Below are 19,314 nucleotides of genomic sequence, written 5' to 3'. Positions count from 1 at the left end.
CAAAATAAAAAGGCATATGATATAAAAAAGAGAAATCTATATACATATATAACTATAACAATTTCAGTAATACGCTGTTACTGCTGCTAGATACTGTAGCTCTGTCTGCAAGTAAAAGTGATAAAAAAAGAAATGTATATGTATAAAATGTATATATGTATGTATATATATATATATATATATATATATATATATATATATATATATATATATATATATATATATATATATATATATATATATTTTTTTTTTTTTTTTTTTTAACAGCGATTAAAAAAACAAAACATCATTGCTACAGTGTCACAGCTTGCCTCCGCTGTCGCTGCTAGATAGCTCTGTCTGCAAGTAAAAGTGATAAAGAAAAATAAAAAGGCCATGTGATAAAAAAAAAAATACATATGCTTAATAATATATAAATAGATAGTATTTGCCTAACTTTAAATCCCAGTAGAGTAATGCAGACAGCTATCTGAAAAAAAAATTCCAACATGAAGACTTGTCAGTGCAGCATAGGCCAGTGCTGTGTTTGTGTTTGGCAGCTTTAAGTGTTGCAGTCCCTCCCTCTTGGCCATCTGGTCTGGACTTTTTTATCCTCCCATTCTGTACAGAATGGATAAGGGCCAGCTGGTATTTGTATTAATAGATGCCCTGCTTTGCTATTGGAGAGAAGCAGCAAGGCAGCAGCTGCAGCAGCAGGACAGACCAAAGCCAGGGTGGAGACAGGGACACTGACACCAGACACCTGTAAATGATTCACTTGTGCAGTGAGCACCCGCACTGATTTTCCCCAGGGACCGGGATATCATTTGGGGAGCCCTTAGGCGAAGCAAGCAAAAGTCACCTTCAACGACCAGAGACATCAATGAGCAGCAGCCACAATATACACACTGCCGGGCAGATGGAGGGTAACAGACTGTTCTTCTTTATTCTTCTAGCATCACTTCATTAGGCAGAGACAGCATGCAGCAGTCTAGATCAATATATGTTTGCTTTTACAATGGCACAGCGAACGTTTTCATTCATTCCTTGTCTAATGTATCTTTGACTATTTGTGCTTTTTGTTGTGGCTTTTTTAGATTCCAGGAAAATGTGCGCTGATCTGTGTTTGTTTCAGTTTACAGATAAGTGTCAGCTGTGTTGACTTGTGAAACTTAGTAGAAATATTGATTGTAATAGGAACGGGCCGCGTTCTGTGTCATTCGGTCGTCTGAGTGAATGACCTACATGAAAAAAGTGACAAACGAGTTTGGTTAACTTTTCTGAGTGTGATGGGGCGACTTGGAAAAAGTTTTGAACAGTTTTGAAAAGAGTTGTTGTAACCACATTGAATACCGGCAGTTCTTTCTATGAAATAATAAGTGAATGATAGAGAAAGGAAGGAAAAGCAGTTTGGCTAAGATGTCTTAGTAGATTCATCAATACCTAGATCCATATTTGTTTTTGTAAATGAAATATTTTACACGGTATGAATAAAAGCCAACCACAAAGGGCCAGATCTCGTAGGCACCAGCAAGATTTGTCAGTTTGTTGGCCTTCTTCACACTGTGCATCCGTGTACTATGCATTATGGTTACCTGGCATGGCCTGGCAGGGCATCTTCTAAAACCCAACATGTACCTTTTGCCAAAGCAGAATTATATGTATTACTAGCTTTCATTGGACCAATTTTGCATGATGTAACTATTCATATCTGGGGGGCCACTGGGGCTGCTAAAAACCACGGTGGGAGTCTACACTTCCTCAAGTGTCTTCCCCTCTGTACACTGAACACATGGGGGCACCCGCAAGGTTCACTTGCTTGGTACCACCACCATTCTAAAAACACCTTGCATTTTTTTTTTTGATGAATGCAAGGCATTTTCTGATTGGACAATCTACCCCATACAATCACAAATCTCCTTGGATTCACAAAAAAAAAAAAACAAAAAAAAAAAAAACAAGGCATTCTCTGAGTTGTAGGGGTGCTGAGCAAGCCCGACCTGTGTTCAGTGTGCAGTGGGGGCGCCACTTGAGTAAGACCCAGAAGATTGCAGCTATACGTAGCAGAGGCTACTAAAGTAGTTATCAGCACCCGCAGAGGCCCCGCTAGATATAAGATATGTGTAGTTACATCCTGCCAAGCCGGACCAATCAAAGTTGTCAATAAAGATAATTTCTGGAGAAATTGTGTGTTGCAATGTGCTGCGATGCAGGTCATTGACCACTATAGTACACTATATTTTCGAAAGTATTTGGGACACCTGCCTTTGCACGCACTTGAACTTTAATGGCATCTCAGTCTTATTCTGGTCATACACTATACGAAAAATCGGGCGAAATTCGGTCATTAGACAGTTCGTTCTTTATTTCGGGCAGTTAATGGGCACATAATCGATATTCATTTGGACGTTTTTGAGCCAAAAAAACAAAGGGCAAGTTTGGAAATTTTCTGCCGAATGAACAATAAATTGGAAGGTTAATGTGTTTCCCGTCCGACCTGTCTGCACTAGGTATATGTAAAAAAACAAACATAAAATTTATTTATTTATGTCCACTGAACGATTTATTGGTCATTACACAATGGCGCCATCGTTTGTGGTCATGGCCAAATGATCGTTTTTCGAAACTGGGTTCGGCCGATTTTTCGTAGAGTGTATGGGCAGCATAAGGCTGGATTCACACCTATGCATTTTGAGTGCATTTTGCATTTTGCAGATTTGCACTACAGAACATGTTCCATGGTAAATGGACTGTAGTGCAAATCTGCAAAATGCAAAAAGCACCAAAAATGCATAGGTATGAATCCAGCCTTAGCCCTTGTACACACGATCGGAGATTCCGACAACCAAATCCGTCGGATTTTGTCCATCGATTGTTGTCCGGCGGATTTTGTCTGAAACTGTTGTTTACACACGGTCGGACGAAGTTGTCGGAAAATCCAATCGTTCAGAACGTAATGACGTTATTTCGTTACGACGGGACTACGTTCAGGCTAGTAGCCAATAGCTTTGATGTAGGAATTTGATCTGAGCATGGGTGGCACTTTGTCCGACTGTGTGTGGTATGCATCGGACTGTTTCCGTCGGAATATCCGTCGGACCAAATTTTCGTACTTGCTGGAAATATTTTCCGACAAACTGCTCCGATCGGACATACTCCGATCATGTGTAGAGAATTCCGATCGGAGCAGTTTGTCGGAAAATATTTCCAGCAAGTACGAAAATTTGGTCCGACGGATATTCCGACGGAAACAGTCCGATGCATACCACACACAGTCGGATTATCCGACAAAGCGGTCCGATAGGACACATTCTGTCGTACTCTCCGACCGTGTGTACAAGGGCTTAGGCTTGATTCACACCTATGCATTTTTTGTGCTTTTGCATTTTGCAGATTTGCACTACAGAACGTGTTCCATAGGAATCCATGTTAAATGGACTGTAGTGCAAATCTGCAAAATGCAAAAAAAGGACTAAAAATGCATAGGTGTGAATCAAGCCTTAGGCCACGCCTATGCATTTTGTAGTGCGTTTTCAGTTTTGCAAAAAACACACTAGAGTCCATTTAACATGGTTTCCTATGGGTCATGTTCACATCTGTGCATTTTATAAAAAGGGCCAGGCACTTTTTTCTGGTTTTTGGTTCCATAGACTTCATGGATCAAAAACAAATATTGAAAAAATGCACATGGAATATGCAATGGCAACCTGCATAGGTGTAAACCAGGCCTTAGTCCATAGGGTTCAGTATTGAGGTGGCCCACCCTTTGCAGTTATAACAGCTTCAACTCTTCTGGGAAGGCTGTCCACAGGGTTTAGGGGTGTGTTTGTTTATGGGAATCTTTGACCATTCTTCTAGAAGCACATTTGTGAGGTCAGGCACTGATGTTGAACGAGATGGCCAGGCTCGCAGTCTCCAGTCTAATTCATCCCAAAGGTGTTCTATTGGGTTGAGGTCAGGACTCTGCGCAGGCCAGTCAAGTTCCTCCACCCCAAACTCACTTATCCATGTCTTTATGGACCTTGCTTTGTGTACTGGTCCAAATCATTTGGTGGGGGGGGGGAATTATGGTGTGGGGTTGTTTTTCACAGGTTGGACATAGCCCCTTAGTTCCAGTGAAGGGAACTCTTAAGGCGTCAGCATACAATTTTGGACAATTTCATGCTCCCAACTTTGTGGGAACAGTTTGGGGATGGCCCCTTCCTGTTCCATCACGACTGTGCACCAGCGCACAAAGCAAGGTTTATAAAGACATGGATGAGCGAGTTTGGGGTAGAGGAACTTGGATGGCCAGCACAGAGTCCTGACTTCAACCTGATAGAGTGGAGACTGCAAGCCTGGCTTTCCCATCCAACATCAGTGCCTGACCTCACAAATGTGCTTCTGGAAGAATGGTCAAACATTCCCATAGACACACTCCTAAACCTTGTGGACAGCCTTTCCAGCAGAGTTGAAGCTGTTAGAGCTGCAAGAGCTGCCAACTCAATGATGAACCCTACAGACTAAGACTGGGATGCCATTAAAGTTCATGTGAGTGTAAAAGCAGCCGTCCCAATACTTTTGACAATATAATGAGGCAACGTGGGATGCCAGTCAGAATTATTGGCACCACAATGTGCAATGTCCACATCTCAAGTAACTCAATGATTGTAGTGCTTGACATAGAGAGCATAAAAGTGTCTGGTCTTCTGACCCAGTCTTTCATTAATCCAGACAGTGCCCTTTCATCAACTCATCCATGTCTGAGGCATCAAGCAATTCTTGTACAGAAGCCCCTGGCTGCGCTGGTGGAGCTAGACTCCTGAGCACAAATGATATGGAGAGAAGCCTTTCATCTGGCAGTGTTTTAGTAATATAAAGCGCAACTCCTAGTTTCCCAGTATGTCACAAGTAGAGTAAAAAATGACCTGTGAAGAAAGTGTATAAACTGCCATTCTTGTCTGCAACAGGCAGGAAGGACAGTTCATGCATGTACCAAATTAGTACTTACATATACATTATATACGTTTATATTGTGAGCGTCAAAGACTGACCACGAGAGATTTTGCAGCATACTGTAAAATGTGCACCATGATGATGCGTTATGTTTTATGCATATTTGCTTTTTGCAGAGAGTAGTGCAAAACACGTCTATTAAAATTCATACGTTTGCTTTGGGGCCCACAAGCTTCAAGCTACACCTCTGGCTTAGATGACATCTTAAAAAGACATCTAAATAGTCTTTAAAGGCTAAATAGATTAAGCTGAAAACCTTAGCAAAACTGAAAACTCATCTACAACCAAAAACAAATTATATTGCAGCTTATTAACTAGTCCTTAGATACGTTGGCTGACTTTCCCTTCGCTTTTGACCCAGAGGCACAATGTGAAGTTAGCAGAAATCTCTATAAAGTGAGGGGACTTCCATTGTTAAATAGGTGTCACCATTGGAAGATTTCCTCCCACCATTTGTTTTGGTGACATCTGTAACAATATAAACGTCCCATCACTTTCCATCTCAGTGACAAAGGCTACCAGGTCAAACATAAAGGGTGAATCTACCAAGGATACAGACAACCAAGGCTTTTTTTCTCAGAGAATAGGTGCAGGAACTCAACCATGCCCGCCACACTCACATACTTGCCAAATGGCATCAAATAGTAGCTCTTCCCTCTGCATACAACCCCTTCCCTCCACTGCCCTCATCTTCTTCCCCCTCCTTCAAAGCTCCACCATCTGTCATATGTCTTACCTTTGTTGCAATATTAAGCTGAAACACCTATCCAGCTGTAGTACCTCCCAGCATACTATACTATACTACAGTCACTTGCAAGGGAGATTATGAAGTAGACGTATCAACAACTGGTCACCAGGTAAAAAAAATGGAGACCGCAGAGGGTGCAGCCTACCACACACCTTCTCCTGCCCATGACTGCACTGAACCCTGGGCACCTGTTCTGTATCTCCCTTGTCCCTGTCCGGCACTCAGTGGGATCTGCGCAGGAGATCTGACCTGTGGGAGCTACTGGGAGATAAGCTATCACTTGTAAACGCAGAAGCTGGACTTCAGTGTTACCAAGTGATAGCGGTGAGCAGGGAGCAGAAGACCTGAGCCAGAGGTGGTGGAACTGAGTTCCCCCTCGTTCCTGCTGAAAAAAAGCCCTGCAGACAACACAAAAAATGCAACAGTTATAAACGCACTCTGCTCTATCCAAAACTCCAAAAAAGCTTTTGGCTACATATAATGTACGCTTAGAAGTGGAACTCCAGGAAAAATATATATTTTGACATTTGCTATATACAAATATATTGCCTATAATGAAGGAAGTTTACTATGTGCAGCGTTAGGTAAAACTCACACTTTCATTCCCCCCCGGCAACTACTGCAGTCAACAAACGTCGGGCGCTGTAAACCACTGTTTCATCCCTCATAGTCAAGAAGAGCATCGCTCGTTCTCCCCTTTCCTCCATTCATAAAAACAGCTTATATTTTTCACAGAATAAAGATGTTCTGTGATTGAACAAAAGGAGGTCTTGATGTTTATCCAATCTTCCTCTTTCCATCCAATCACGGAATGCCTTGTATTCTCTGAAAAGAATACAAAACATTTTATACCAACACAAATCACCCGCTAAATTAGCAGCTGAGTCAGTGGCAGACAAATAGTCATTTAAAATCCATAGAAGACATATGCAGGAGGGTGGTAAGCTTAATAGGAGAGAAAACATCTACAGTCACCGGCAGCTCCTCGACGGACTGGAGAGTATCCGCAATAGTACACGCCAGGAGTGTCCGGAGCTCTAACACACGCCACTGTTAGTGTGGCCACAGGCTGGTAAAACAGGTGGGGAGGAGAGCTGCAGCATGTTTCTGAGGCCCCGCCTCCTTCATCAGGTTCAGATACAGCGCTTTTAGATGTAAGTGTTTTCGGAATAAATTGAATGTTTGACATGTATTGGCATATACTGATATGGCAACCTCCTTTATTGTTTACAAAACATTTTATGAATGGAGGAAAGGGGAAGGTGAATGACATTCTTCTTAACAGTATTAGAGACAGAAGTTTGGTAATCACAGAGATACCTTTCTGGTACAAAATATTTTTTCCTGGAGTTCTGCTTTAGCCCTCGTTCACACTGAACACGGCTTTAAAATCATGCACAATTTCAAAGCCGCATTTCAGTCCCACTTCAGGGGTGATTTGAAAGACGTATTTGCGGGTTCATGCACAGATGTCTATTGAAATCCCCTCCATAGTCACCAAAAATACTGCAGGAGCTACTTTTGAAAAACGGTGCTGTGCCGCAAAGTCAACGTCACACCGTCTGGGACAATAGGCTCCAATCTGACATGAAATTTGACCTGTCAAAATGCACCGATTTGATCGGAGGCTGAATTAGAATGGGAAATAGTGCTTTTTTGGATTGGAGAAGGTGCCTAATATCACCCCTCAACTCTTACCCTTTCCTGTTCCTGTCAGTGAAGTCACTCCGCCTCCCCACAGACTCAAAATAGTTGAGGATCCTAAATCTTATGAGAATTTGCAGGATGTCCAGTGTAGGAACAAAATCTTGTAAGATTGGAATCCTCAGTTTTCCCAGGAGGCCATAGTTAAGCTCAGTGGAGAATTGAAATTCAAGATATATATCTTTTTAGCATAGGAAAGCGTCCTGCAGATAAGCATTCGTTAATTTGCCCTGCTTTAAAAGATACATTCGCCTTTGTAACATGTCACATCTTACACCCATATTTATGGTGTAACATGTTACAAAAATGTGCAATCAAAGAGAAAAAAATCTGGCACCACGATGTCTCAAAAATAAAACATATACAGTTTTAGTAGATCCATCCATTAAAATTAATCAATACCTGTAATTATTGATGCATTTCAGCCTCTTACATAGGCCTTAGTCATAATAAACAACAAAAATGCACCAACCCCATCCTTCATTGTGACAGTGGGCAGGGGATCCTTTCCCTGCAGCAGTTGTCACAATTTGAAAACAGCACAGATGTGCGGGGCGCCATCCACTCAGCCATGTCATTCATTCCCAGAGATCTGTGAAAGAATGAACTACAACCCATGGCTGATGGCTTGTAGTTTTCAATGATCTACAAGGGTGCTAGTGAGCACTCTCTTACTTCAATGATTATTTCTGCTCTTCAGTAACTGTCTGCCTGTACAGGCAGACATCTGACCGAGAGTTTGCAGGATCCCAGTGTTGCAATTCTTTACAGGCGGCAGTGTAAAAAAATATATTAAATTCACTTTTTTTATCTGCAAAATGATGTGCATTATTATGGGTTTATTTTTACAAAAAGTGAATTTATCCTTTAAGAAAATCTGGCATTATGACCCTAAACATTACCAGAATAAGCATCTAAACCTACTTTTAAAAGAATTCTTATGAGAAAGCAGCGGGAAGCTTGGAACATACTGTATGTGTAACTGCAACACATCGGGTGCAACTGTATGTGATTCATTAAATATGTTTAAAACATAGAAATATATGTGTCAGCATTTGTTACATGCCATCATTCTCCTTCCTGTCAAGTCTAAAAAACAGGCATCTTTATTTAGCATTGGTATTTAAACAATGGACTACAGCAGTGGAAGTCATGGCAGCTTAGAAAATTACTAGAGGTCATGTTAATTTATAACATAATACTATGCTATAACAGGCATAATGTAGTAACCTGACGAATGAATGCAAGGTAGAATTTTTTTTAGCTGTATCCAAAATATAGAATTCAAGCTAAGGGAGTACCTTGTCCCATATAAAATCAACTAGAAAAAGGAAGAGCACCACAAGACGGACTATAATGGTACCTAAACAGGATTTACACCAAAGGTTCATTTCTAATAATTTTATTATCCATCAAAACATATATTAAATACATATCAAAGTTAAAACTGCAAACATATGTTCATTAACAGCTGAATGATCACAGCTGTACTTCATGTCATACACGATGGTTGACGCATTTCGCAGTTAGCTTCTTCAGAACCACACATGTATGACCAAAGAATCTTAAATGTAGGACAAATATGATATAAACAGAAGGTAAGCAAGCAAAGTCATTAAACAGCATAATATGCCTTATTGCACAGACACACATGTGCCTTGCATCAGTATTTACATATAAAATGTTAATTTGGATTTAATAAGGCTGGAAACACCATGACTTACATATGTACAGCCCCCTAAAAGACCAAACAGGCCAAATCAGACCGTAGCAGTGTATTCCCTCAAGAATGAACATACGGAGTAGGATGGATGGTTTTGCATACATACAAGACCTAGGTAAGTGCTGGGATAAATCTAATAATGAAAGAAAAATATAAGAACATATCAACACATCATATTCCTTTAGCTGTAATTTATTTTATTTTTTTGAGCATCTAGAAAAATATGAATGTTCATAATAATTCATTAATAGAAAATACAAATAAATTGAAAGAGGATAAAAAAGTAATTTTGCTAATTTTTAATATAGGACAGATCCAGTGAAAACTTTTCCTCAAGTTTCCTCATTAATTAAATTTCCCCTTACTTCCTGTGTGGTCACTAGTACAAGAGGTGGGCAGATTCACTTTAATTACATCACAGGCAGCAATTAAAGTGGAGTTCCACCCAGAAATGGAACTTCCGCGGATTGGATTCCTCACATTTGCCACCTTTCAGGGGGGAGCAGATACCTGTCAAATCCAGGTATCTGCTCCCACTTCCAGGGAAAGATCGCCACAATCTTGTGCAGCGAACTACACAATGTCCATCCCCTCCTTCTTCCCCCCCCCCGCTGACTTCTGGGAGACACATAGGTCCCAGAAGACAGCAGGGACCGTTCAGAAAGTGCAGCGCGACTCGTGCTTGCGCAGTAGGAAACAGGCTGGCTGTGAAGCCTTAAGGTGGTAAAAGGACCTCTGTTCTGTCGTTATTTCTGCCTGTGTCCCTGCCAAAGAGGTAGAGGAAATTTTGCCAACAGGAACCCAACAGTCAAAATCTTTTCCTACTCTCTCCAAATTTAAAATTGTTTCTGGAGTTCTAAGTTAAAGTTGATTTGCATCCACACAGGGTTCCCAGAGCTCAAAGCATAATGTGCTAGACTATGTGCTAGACTCAATTCCTAGTTTGCTTACCTTCAGCAGTGCAGGGTCTGAGGTTCCTCATTGCTCCACTGCCACTGTTGCCATCTTCTCTTGAGCTACATTTGAAGTCTTCTTTTTTAAGCCATTGGTTGGCCACTGATGATATAACTCCAGCCCATGCAAACAGCAGTTACATAATCCCAGTATTCGCCTCTTATGCCCCGTACACACGGTCGGATTTTCCGACAACAGATATTGGATGTGTGCTCGTTGGCGGAAAGTCCGACCAATGCGTATGCTCCATCAAACATTTGTTGTCGGACTTTCTGCCAACAAATGTTGGCTAGCAGGTTCTTAAATTTTCCGCCAACAAATGTTTGTTGTTGGACTTTCCTATCCTGTGTACCCAAGTCCATTAGACAAAAGTCCATGCATGCTCGGAATCAAGTATGAGCCAGAAGCGATCGGTCTTGTAAAACTAGCATTCGTAATCACATATGTCTTGTATGTCCCTACATTCGTAATTGGTGGCCAACATTTGTGTGACTGTGTGTATACAAGAAAAGTTGGAGCCAACAACCTTTGAACAAAAATCCAAGATTTTGTTGTCAGATAGCCCGATCGTGTTTACAGGGCATTAGGCCAGGCTCAGCGATTATGTAGTGCAACTTGGATGCCACATTGAAGTAGTTTGCATAATCTATGGGGCCAAACTTGTGCTGGAATTGCATCAAAGTAGTACAGGAACCTTTTCCAAAATTGCACCATACTGATCTGCACTGATGTGAATGGGCACCTTTAAAAACAATGTGATTTTCATTGTCATGCAGATCTGTCTGACTCAAGTCGCCTCTGAAATCGCACCTGTGTGAACTGAGGTTCATTCAGCTACAGAAGCTATGATTGTTTGCTGTACTGTGCATGCATGGTAGTCAGCACATAATATAAAAAAATGTTAGCAGGAAGGCAAAAACGTTTAATGGTAAAAGAAACATACAGAGTTTCATCTTTCATAAAACTGCCTTTTAACAATTATTTATACTTTAATGTGGCTTAAAAATTAAAAGCCAGCAGCTACACATACTGCAGCTGCTAGCTTTTAACAATAGGACACTTACCTGTCTTGAAGTCCAGTGATGTCGGCACCGCAGCTGATGTTTCCATCAGCTATCGGGTGCTGCCGCCACCATTGCAGGTAAGGGTACCTGGCAGTGTAGCCTTACGACTTCACACCAGGAACCCTACTGCCCATGCGCGAGGCCCCGCTCCTCTCTCCTACTGGCCCGGAGACAGGGAGAGGAGGAGGGAGGTGGCCCCATGGTGATGTCACGGGCCGACTCGGAAGTGGGAACAGTATACCTGTCAAAGCTTATGAATTTACAGGCATAGCTATGTAAAACTTTAAAATAAATGCCTATACTGTTTAAAATCCAGTAAGGGATGGTCTCATTCTGCTCTACACTCACTTGTCCTGTATTCTCGGCACTGTGCCAATAATAAGTGAGTCACTAGAGGCCAATATGCTGACAGCCTCAAAATTTACTGCTGGGGGAAGCAAAAGGAATGGCACAGGGATTGAGGGAATACAGAATACAGATAAGGGAGGGAGAAAATAAAAGCAGGGGAGTTGATTAGACTGCCTCTGCTGCCAGAGAGACACCAGAGTTATGCCGTGTACACATGGTTGGATTTTCAGATGGTTGTTGTTGGAAAGTCCAACCGTGTGTATGCTCCATCAAACATTTGCTGTTGGAATTTCCACCAACAAATGTTTGATAGCAGGTTCTCAAATTTTCCGCCAACAAAACTTGTTGTCGGAAAGTCTGATCATGTGTATACAAGTCCGTCACACAAAAGTTCACGCATGCTCGGAATCAAGCAGAAGGAGCCGTACTGGTTATTGAACTTCTATTTTCTTGGCTTGTCGTATGCATTGTACGTCACCGCTTTCTCACGTTCGAAAATTTTGGGCAACATTTGTGTGACTGTGTGTAAGCAAGACAAGTTTGAGCCAACAGCCTTCGAACAAATATCCATGGTTAAGTTATCAGAAAATCGTGTGTACGTGGCATTAAACTTACAAAGATATTGTCTTATCTTATCTCCCTGATATTCTCATCATTCTCCCTTGGCAAAGGCATTACTATGAACTTCAGCACTGTGAAGGCCCATACACACAATAGGACTTTTTGACAACAAACATGCAAATTAGCTGTTTTAAGGCAATATCTGACCGTGTGTACGCTCTATCAGACAAACTTTTTTGGCTTTTATTGGACAAACGTTGGCTGTGCGAACAGACAAACTTTTCGACAACATATGTCTGATGGAGCAAAGTCCAATCGAAAAGCATCAGACTTTACAAACACGCATGCTCAGAACCAATGCAAAAGATCAGATAACAATACAAAAGTTGACCAAAGGTGGCGGTAAAGAGCAGAAAAACCACGTGATTTGTTCAAAGTTGGCTGAAAAAGTCAGATTGTGTGTATCTTTATCAAGCACACGGCCAACGCCCTTTGTACAGAAATCCATGGGAAAGTTTGTTTAAATTCTGATCGTGTGTATGAGGCTTGAGGCTTCTGTCAGCCTTTTCTCTAGATGAGCCAAGACATACAATCATGGCTGGGAGTGCACACATTTTAATTTTAGAAATTTACATATAGTTTTTGAAACCAAGGAGAGGGGGAGAGTTTTCAATAAGGAAAGGACTGCTCTGGGATTCATAAACATGGCAGCCTCCAGCAAGAAGAAACAGGAGCAATGCTGGAGAGAATTTAAAGCACACACTAATTTAGGTAGCATAATTTATAATGTGGAACGTATGTTATTTTGTTTAAGAAAATTCATTTTTTATCAAACTGTTATGGGTGAAGTTCCTCTTTAATGATGATTGAGAGAGTTTAGTTTTGTTTTTATATTAGAAATTAGATTTGTGTTCACTTGCTGACTTGTAAAACACCCCCTGGTGGTTTTATATTATTGTCATTTCTAACATGAATTCATTTGTCTTCAGTTTACTGCCTTGTTGTATTTTACCAGATACCGTATCTGTGTTAGCTTATGAATTATACAAACAAACACCATGGGTTTCATTGCACAATGCCTCACGTCCATAAATATGATCTCATTACCGTGCCTGGATCTGGAAAGATGACCTTCAGCCTTGGTTCACACTGGAGCATGTCAAATCGGTGGCAATTGCCATCAATGACACCATACTAATCGGTGCGACGCCGCATCTGCGGCACTGCACCTATTTCAAAAAGTAGTTTCTGTACTACTTTTTGTGATTTTGGACTGCAATTTTCACTGACATCTGTGCAGAAACCTAATGGCGTGTACACACGACCAGAATTTCCAGGAGAAAAGGTCAGGCGGAATCATTTCATCAGATATTCAGATCGTTTGTGGGCTTCAGCTGACTTTTTTTTTCAAAAATTCTGATGGACCTAGAAATAGAACATGTTTTAAATCTTTCCAACAAGATCAATTCCTATTGGGAAAACCGTTTGTCTGTATGCTATTCCGACGGAGCAAAAACGACGCAAGGTCAGCTATTGGCTACTGGCTATTGAACTTCCTTTTCTAGTCCCGTCGTACGTCATTGCGTTCTAAACAAACGGGCTTTGGTGTGATCGTGTGTAGGGAAGTCTGAGTTTATTCTGACGGAAAGTCCAGTCGTGTGTACGTGGCATTAAGGATGTTGTTTTTGTTATTTTTATTTTTTGGAGAACTTGCATAGCAATGAGGGTGGTGGTAGGATACTCCAAGAATGATAACTATGTACACTCAAGACTTAATCTTGCTTTGCACTTTAAGTAGTAGTAGAACAAATAGAGCAAAGTCCCTTCTCAGTACAGTATCTGGACAGAGTTCTTCAGGACACCAGTTGGTGTCCCCTTTATTAGAAACACAGCTGACTATACTAGGCACCATAGGGGTAGAGCACAAGGTCCCCAAGCTCTTCCCAATGTCTGTACTCACAAGGCCCAAGGACAGATAGATGCCTCTTTCCAGTCTTCCAAGGGATACCCTCCAGTGATACCAGACAGATCTGTGATAGACAGCTCCCCTCAGTCAGCACCCGGGTCTCTGCTTTTCTCCCTCAAGTCGCCCACCTGAGGCCTCCACATGGCGCCTGTGCCTGAGAGGGCAGCTTACCTCCCTCAGGCTGGACAAGTCCCAGAACTCAGTGTGCTGACTAAATAAATACAGTTTCCCAGCCCACCTTCGGAGCCTGCCTGTCTGAGATAGGCAGGAACTGTATCAAAATTCATGTTACCATCTGCATAGCTTCACACCTACTATCCATAAACTTCTCACATCTCCTGGATGCAGAGGAAGCTATAGACCAGACTGGCAGCAGCTGAACTCACTGAGCAGACCTAACTAGCGTTACTGGACAGTGATCAGAATATGCTTTGGCCTACCAATTAATTGCAGTTACACTGCCTACAGTGTGGCAACTAGATTTGCCTATCAAAAACACAATCTAACAGATATCTAACTATCCTAGCACCTACCTAGGAGGGTGCTACACACTCATCCCTCTCTTAGGACAGGTTCTTTTAAACTAGTGTATTAAGCCTCAGTACAATAACAGTCAGGCAAAAACTGATACAATTATTTTATGACTGTTTATAGAATTGAACTTAGAGAAGTACAGCCAAGGCTTGTTTGGCTGCACTTCTCCTATGGATCACAGGAGTGCAGTTTGTTTCACACTCCTGTGACCCGTTTTCAGCAGAGAGCGGATGAAGTCTGCTCTCTATTGATGTCACAGAAGTTGGTCCAGGCTCTGTGTCATCAGGACCACAGAGTCAGGATCCACCAGATCCCTGAACCGACAACTGGCTCAGCCTCTCAGCGAGCCACCCCTCCATAGCTCAGCGCTCCAGTGAGCAAGGAGGGGGCAGGAGGAGGTTTTGACTGACAGTCAGCAGCTCTCTGCTCACAAAGCTGTGAGAACTGAGTGATCAGCGGTGTTCGATTGCTCAGTTCTCAGTGTAGAGGCGCCGGGGGACAGATGCAGATCGGATTAATGCTGCATCCACCTAAGCAAGTATGATTCTGGAAGAAAACAGAGACCCATACTTCTCTTTTAACCAGCAACCACCTGACCAAGCATAATCTTGATCGGGGCTTCTACTCAACTACCAACTTCCATGGTGTTGCCTACTCTGGGAGATATTGGCATAGGACTTCACCTTAGAATTCTGGCCGCTGTTCCTTAACTTTCTAAGACCATCCTTTTTAGTATAAAACCCTTCTATATTAAACTGTAAAGTTAATGTACTTAATACGGGTCATTGTGGCTCCCATTAGAGCTTACAGAAGATTCACCAATCCGTATTTTAGAGCACTCACTCCTGTGTAATGTGACTGTATTTCATTAATTAAAGTATAACTAAAGGCAACATTTTTTTTTACTTTTTAACATCGTGAAGAGGGATTAGAACAATGTTTTTATTGCTGTCTATGTGCCCCGTTAGGGAGATTCACCCTTTCTATTTGTCCTGTTTGTCATTATCACTAAAAATGAAAGTAAAGGAAAAAACAAAATTAAGACAGGTCCCAGAAAAGTAATGCCCCATACACATAGTCAGAAATTCCGACGGAAAAAGTCCGACCGGATTATGTTGTCAGAAAATCCGATCGCGTGTGGGCTCTATCGTACTTTTTCTGTGGGAATTTCCCACGGAAAAAGTTTGAGAGCTGGATCTAAAATTTTCCGACAACAAAATCCGATCGCACTTTTTCCGATCGTGTGTAGGGAATTCCGATGCACAAAGTGCCACGCATGCTCAGAAAAAAACACAAAGACAAAAGCTATTGGTTACTGGCCTCTACGTAGTCCCGTCGTATGTTTTGCACTTCACCACGTTCCGAAGGATCGGATTTTATGACAACTTTGTGCGACCATGTGTATGCAAGACAGGTTTCGGCCAAAATCCGTCAGAAAAAATCTGATGGATTTTGTGGTTGGAATGTCCGACTGTGTGAATGAGGCATAATACTGGGGAAATCTTCCAATGGGGACATTTGTTTTGGAGACAACCATAGATTCCCTCACTTTAGAGGGATTTCTTCTCACTTTGTGTTTTGGTTATGGGGCAGGAAGTAAAGGTTAATCTCATCAATGGGATACAAATGGGAAAAATAAAACTAACAGGGGTTATAAGTCTTCCTTATGCCGCATACACACGATCAAACAATCCGGTGGAAAAGTCAGGCAAATTCAAGTTTGCCGGACAATCCGCCCGTGTGTAGCCTTCGGCGGACTTTTTTTACCCAAAAGTCCGGCGGACTAAGAAAGTATTTATGCACTCCAATCTGTCCGCCAGACTCGCTTTTCGGCGGACAGTACGGCCGTGTGTGTGCTAGTGTACCGTACTTTTGAAATGAGCGGACTTTTCCCACGCGGAGAAAAGTCCGCTCATTTTGAGAACGTCTCCAGGTAGCCGGGACCAGCGAAAGAGGCGTCGCTGGCTCCTTCACCTGGTATGGACCTAAAGGGTAATCCCTACGCTGAAAAATCAACGTGGGGGTCCCCCCCTAGGTCCACATCAGACCCTTGTCCGAGCACGCTACCCGGCAGGCCAGGAAAGGGGGTGGGGACGAGTAGCGTGCTCAGACAAGGGTCTGATGTAGTCCTGGGGGGGGACCCCCACGCTGATTTTTCAGCGTAGGGATTCCCCTTTAAGTCCATACCAGGTGACGGGGCCAGCGACGCCTCCTTCGCTGCCCCCGGCTACCTGGATACGCGCTCAAAATGAGCGGACTTTCCTCCGCGTGTGTGGGCGAGTCCGTTCATTTAAAAAGTACGGCGGATAGTTGGGCGGACTTAGTAGGCCGTATTAGTCCGCAGAAAAAGTGCCGTGTGTGGGTAAGTAGCTCGTTCGGAAAGTCCGGCGGGAAGTCCGTCAGACTAAGTCCGCCGGATAGTTGGCTACGTGTGTACGCGGCATTACTCAATCCAAAATGAAAAAAAAAAATTTGCTGTTAGTTCTACTTTAATTTAATTGACAGTTCTTCAAATTGCAAGCATATGCTTATTATTGAATGTATAGTATTATAAAATCCCATGGCTGCTGGTCCTTGAGAAATTGATGGTGTGTGGAGATGTTGACTCCAGTCCCTTTGGGGAAAATTGGGGAAAACATTAAAACAGGCCATTGTGTGTTTGGTGAACAAGGTCGATGTATCCAAACATCAAGTAGTGATTCATGAAACTTTGAAGAATGAAGTGAAGCTGTCCTTGTGTATATATAGAGTCAACAGTATCCATTCTGCACATTTGACAGTGCTTTATAGGCATACAGTATTGCATGGGTACCATGCCAGAAGGAAAAATGATAATTACCCATCTTGCATATTTCACATTCAGAAAATAGAAGACATTATTAGCATAGGTTATTAATACTCACAGCCAAGCTATGTTTGTTTTTTCCAATAGCTAATTAATTCATAAGTGACTTTAAAACAATATATGTGATGTCTGTTCAAGGACACAAATGCAGAGTATTTGAGTTAATATATGACACTAGCTTATAAAACATGACATTTGCAGAACAACTGCGACATATTTATACTGATTACACCGCACTGATTAAACCACACTATATCAACATCAGGTTCATTTTAACTCAGTTTGTATTAGACTTCTTTTATGCATACAAATGGAGTGACAAATGGTTTAGAACTAGGAAATAAATAGAATAGACTTGCATGTTGCAAGCGTATTCATGTATTACTTACAGTACCTCACAAAAGTGAGTACACCCCTCACATTTATGTAAATATTTTATTATATCTTTTCATGTGACAACACTGAAGAAATGACATTTCCCATGATGCTGGCCTACACTGCTGAGTGCATGAGCATCATGGGAAATGTAGTTCCAAAACATCCGGAGTGACAAGGTTCACCATCACTGGCCTAGGCCATCTTTATGTAGAGCAACAATTCTTTTTTTCAGATCCTCAGACTCGGTTCACACCGGGACGACTTGTCAGGCGACTTAGCCGCCTGACAAGTCGCGCTCCGTTCTGTACAATGGAACCGTTCTAATAGGAGTGACACAACTTAGAAAAAGGTTCCTGTACTACTTTGGGGGCGACTTGCATTAACTTCTATACAGAAGTAATTTTGTCGGAAGCAGGTCGCTTGAGGCAGTCGCGCTGCAAGTCGTTCTGCCTCAGCGCTAACCGACTTCTTTGCCATGAGGTGCCACGTTGAACTTCCAGTGACCAGTATGAGGGATTGAGAGTGATAACATCAAATTTAACACACCTGCTCCCCATTCACACCTGAGAGCTTGTAACACTAACAAGTCACATGACACCAGGGAGGGAAATGGCTAATTGGGCCCAATTTGAAATTTTCACTTAGGGGTGTACTCACTTTTGCCAGCGGTTTAGACATTAATGGCTGTGTGTTGAATTATTTTGAAGGGACAGAAAATGTACGCTTTTATACAAGCTGTACACTCACTACTTTACATTGTAGCAAAGTGTCATTTCTTCAGTGTTGTCACATGAAAAGATATAATAAAATATTAAAAAAATGTGAGGGGTGTACTCACTTTTGTGAGATACTGGATGTATAATGATGAAGAAGGGTAATAGAAGACAAGAAAAATGTATTAACAACTTATAATGTAGACGAAGGAGAAGTAAGGCTGATGTAAGGAAGAAGAGAATGTGAAGTGTCAGGAGTGGCTACAAAGCGGTGCAAAGAGGGCTTGCAGGTCACTTGGAAAAAGACAAAGTCAGCTGAGGGCAGACAGTGAGAAATTGCCAGGACATACTTCACTGCACTCAGCAGTCAGTTATATGGCAACTATGTGAATGTCACTGGACCAAGTGAAAAATTAAAGCAGACCTTCAGTCATTTTTTCATCTTTCCATTTATTAAATCTTCTGCCCTTGTTGTTTTAACTTTGGATAGTAATTTTTTTTTTCTGCCAGTAAATAACTTATACAGCCCACTTCCTGTTTCTTGTCTGGTAATTAGCCTATGCTTATGACATCATGCACAGCTCTTTCTCTCTCTCATGAGAGTTTGCCAGGAAGGGAGGGGGTGAGGCATACGAGGGCCAATGAGAGCTGCAGAGCTAGAGTTGTGCCTCTGTGTGTCTGTGTAATTCCAGAAAGTGAATAGGCAGCAGCTTCAGCTGCCCACGGTTAAAATGGATGCAGCCAGACATAGTGGAGGGAGGTTTCTGCAGCCAATTTGGCAAGTACAGAATCACAGTATATA

The 19,314-nt window shown here is 42.0% G+C and overlaps 1 protein-coding gene across 1 annotated transcript in view; it reads left to right on the top strand.

The window, feature by feature from the left end:
• Positions 1–639: 639 nt before the first annotated feature.
• The window catches only part of GADL1 (glutamate decarboxylase like 1), a 386,628-nt gene continuing 367,953 nt past the window's right edge, over positions 640–19,314 (top strand). The window contains exon 1 of the mRNA XM_077491458.1: positions 640–905. Coding sequence (XP_077347584.1) covers positions 863–905 — 43 coding nt within the window. The 5' untranslated portion in view covers positions 640–862. The remainder of the gene's footprint in view (positions 906–19,314) is intronic.

This window comes from Lithobates pipiens, unplaced genomic scaffold (assembly GCF_037356315.1).
Source record: "Lithobates pipiens isolate NorthernLeopardFrog02 unplaced genomic scaffold, aLitPip1_a1.2 Scaffold_19, whole genome shotgun sequence".
Lineage (NCBI taxonomy): Eukaryota > Metazoa > Chordata > Amphibia > Anura > Ranidae > Lithobates > Lithobates pipiens.
The sequence above is the reverse complement of the archived record's forward strand: the minus strand, read 5'-3'. Positions and strand labels throughout refer to the sequence as shown.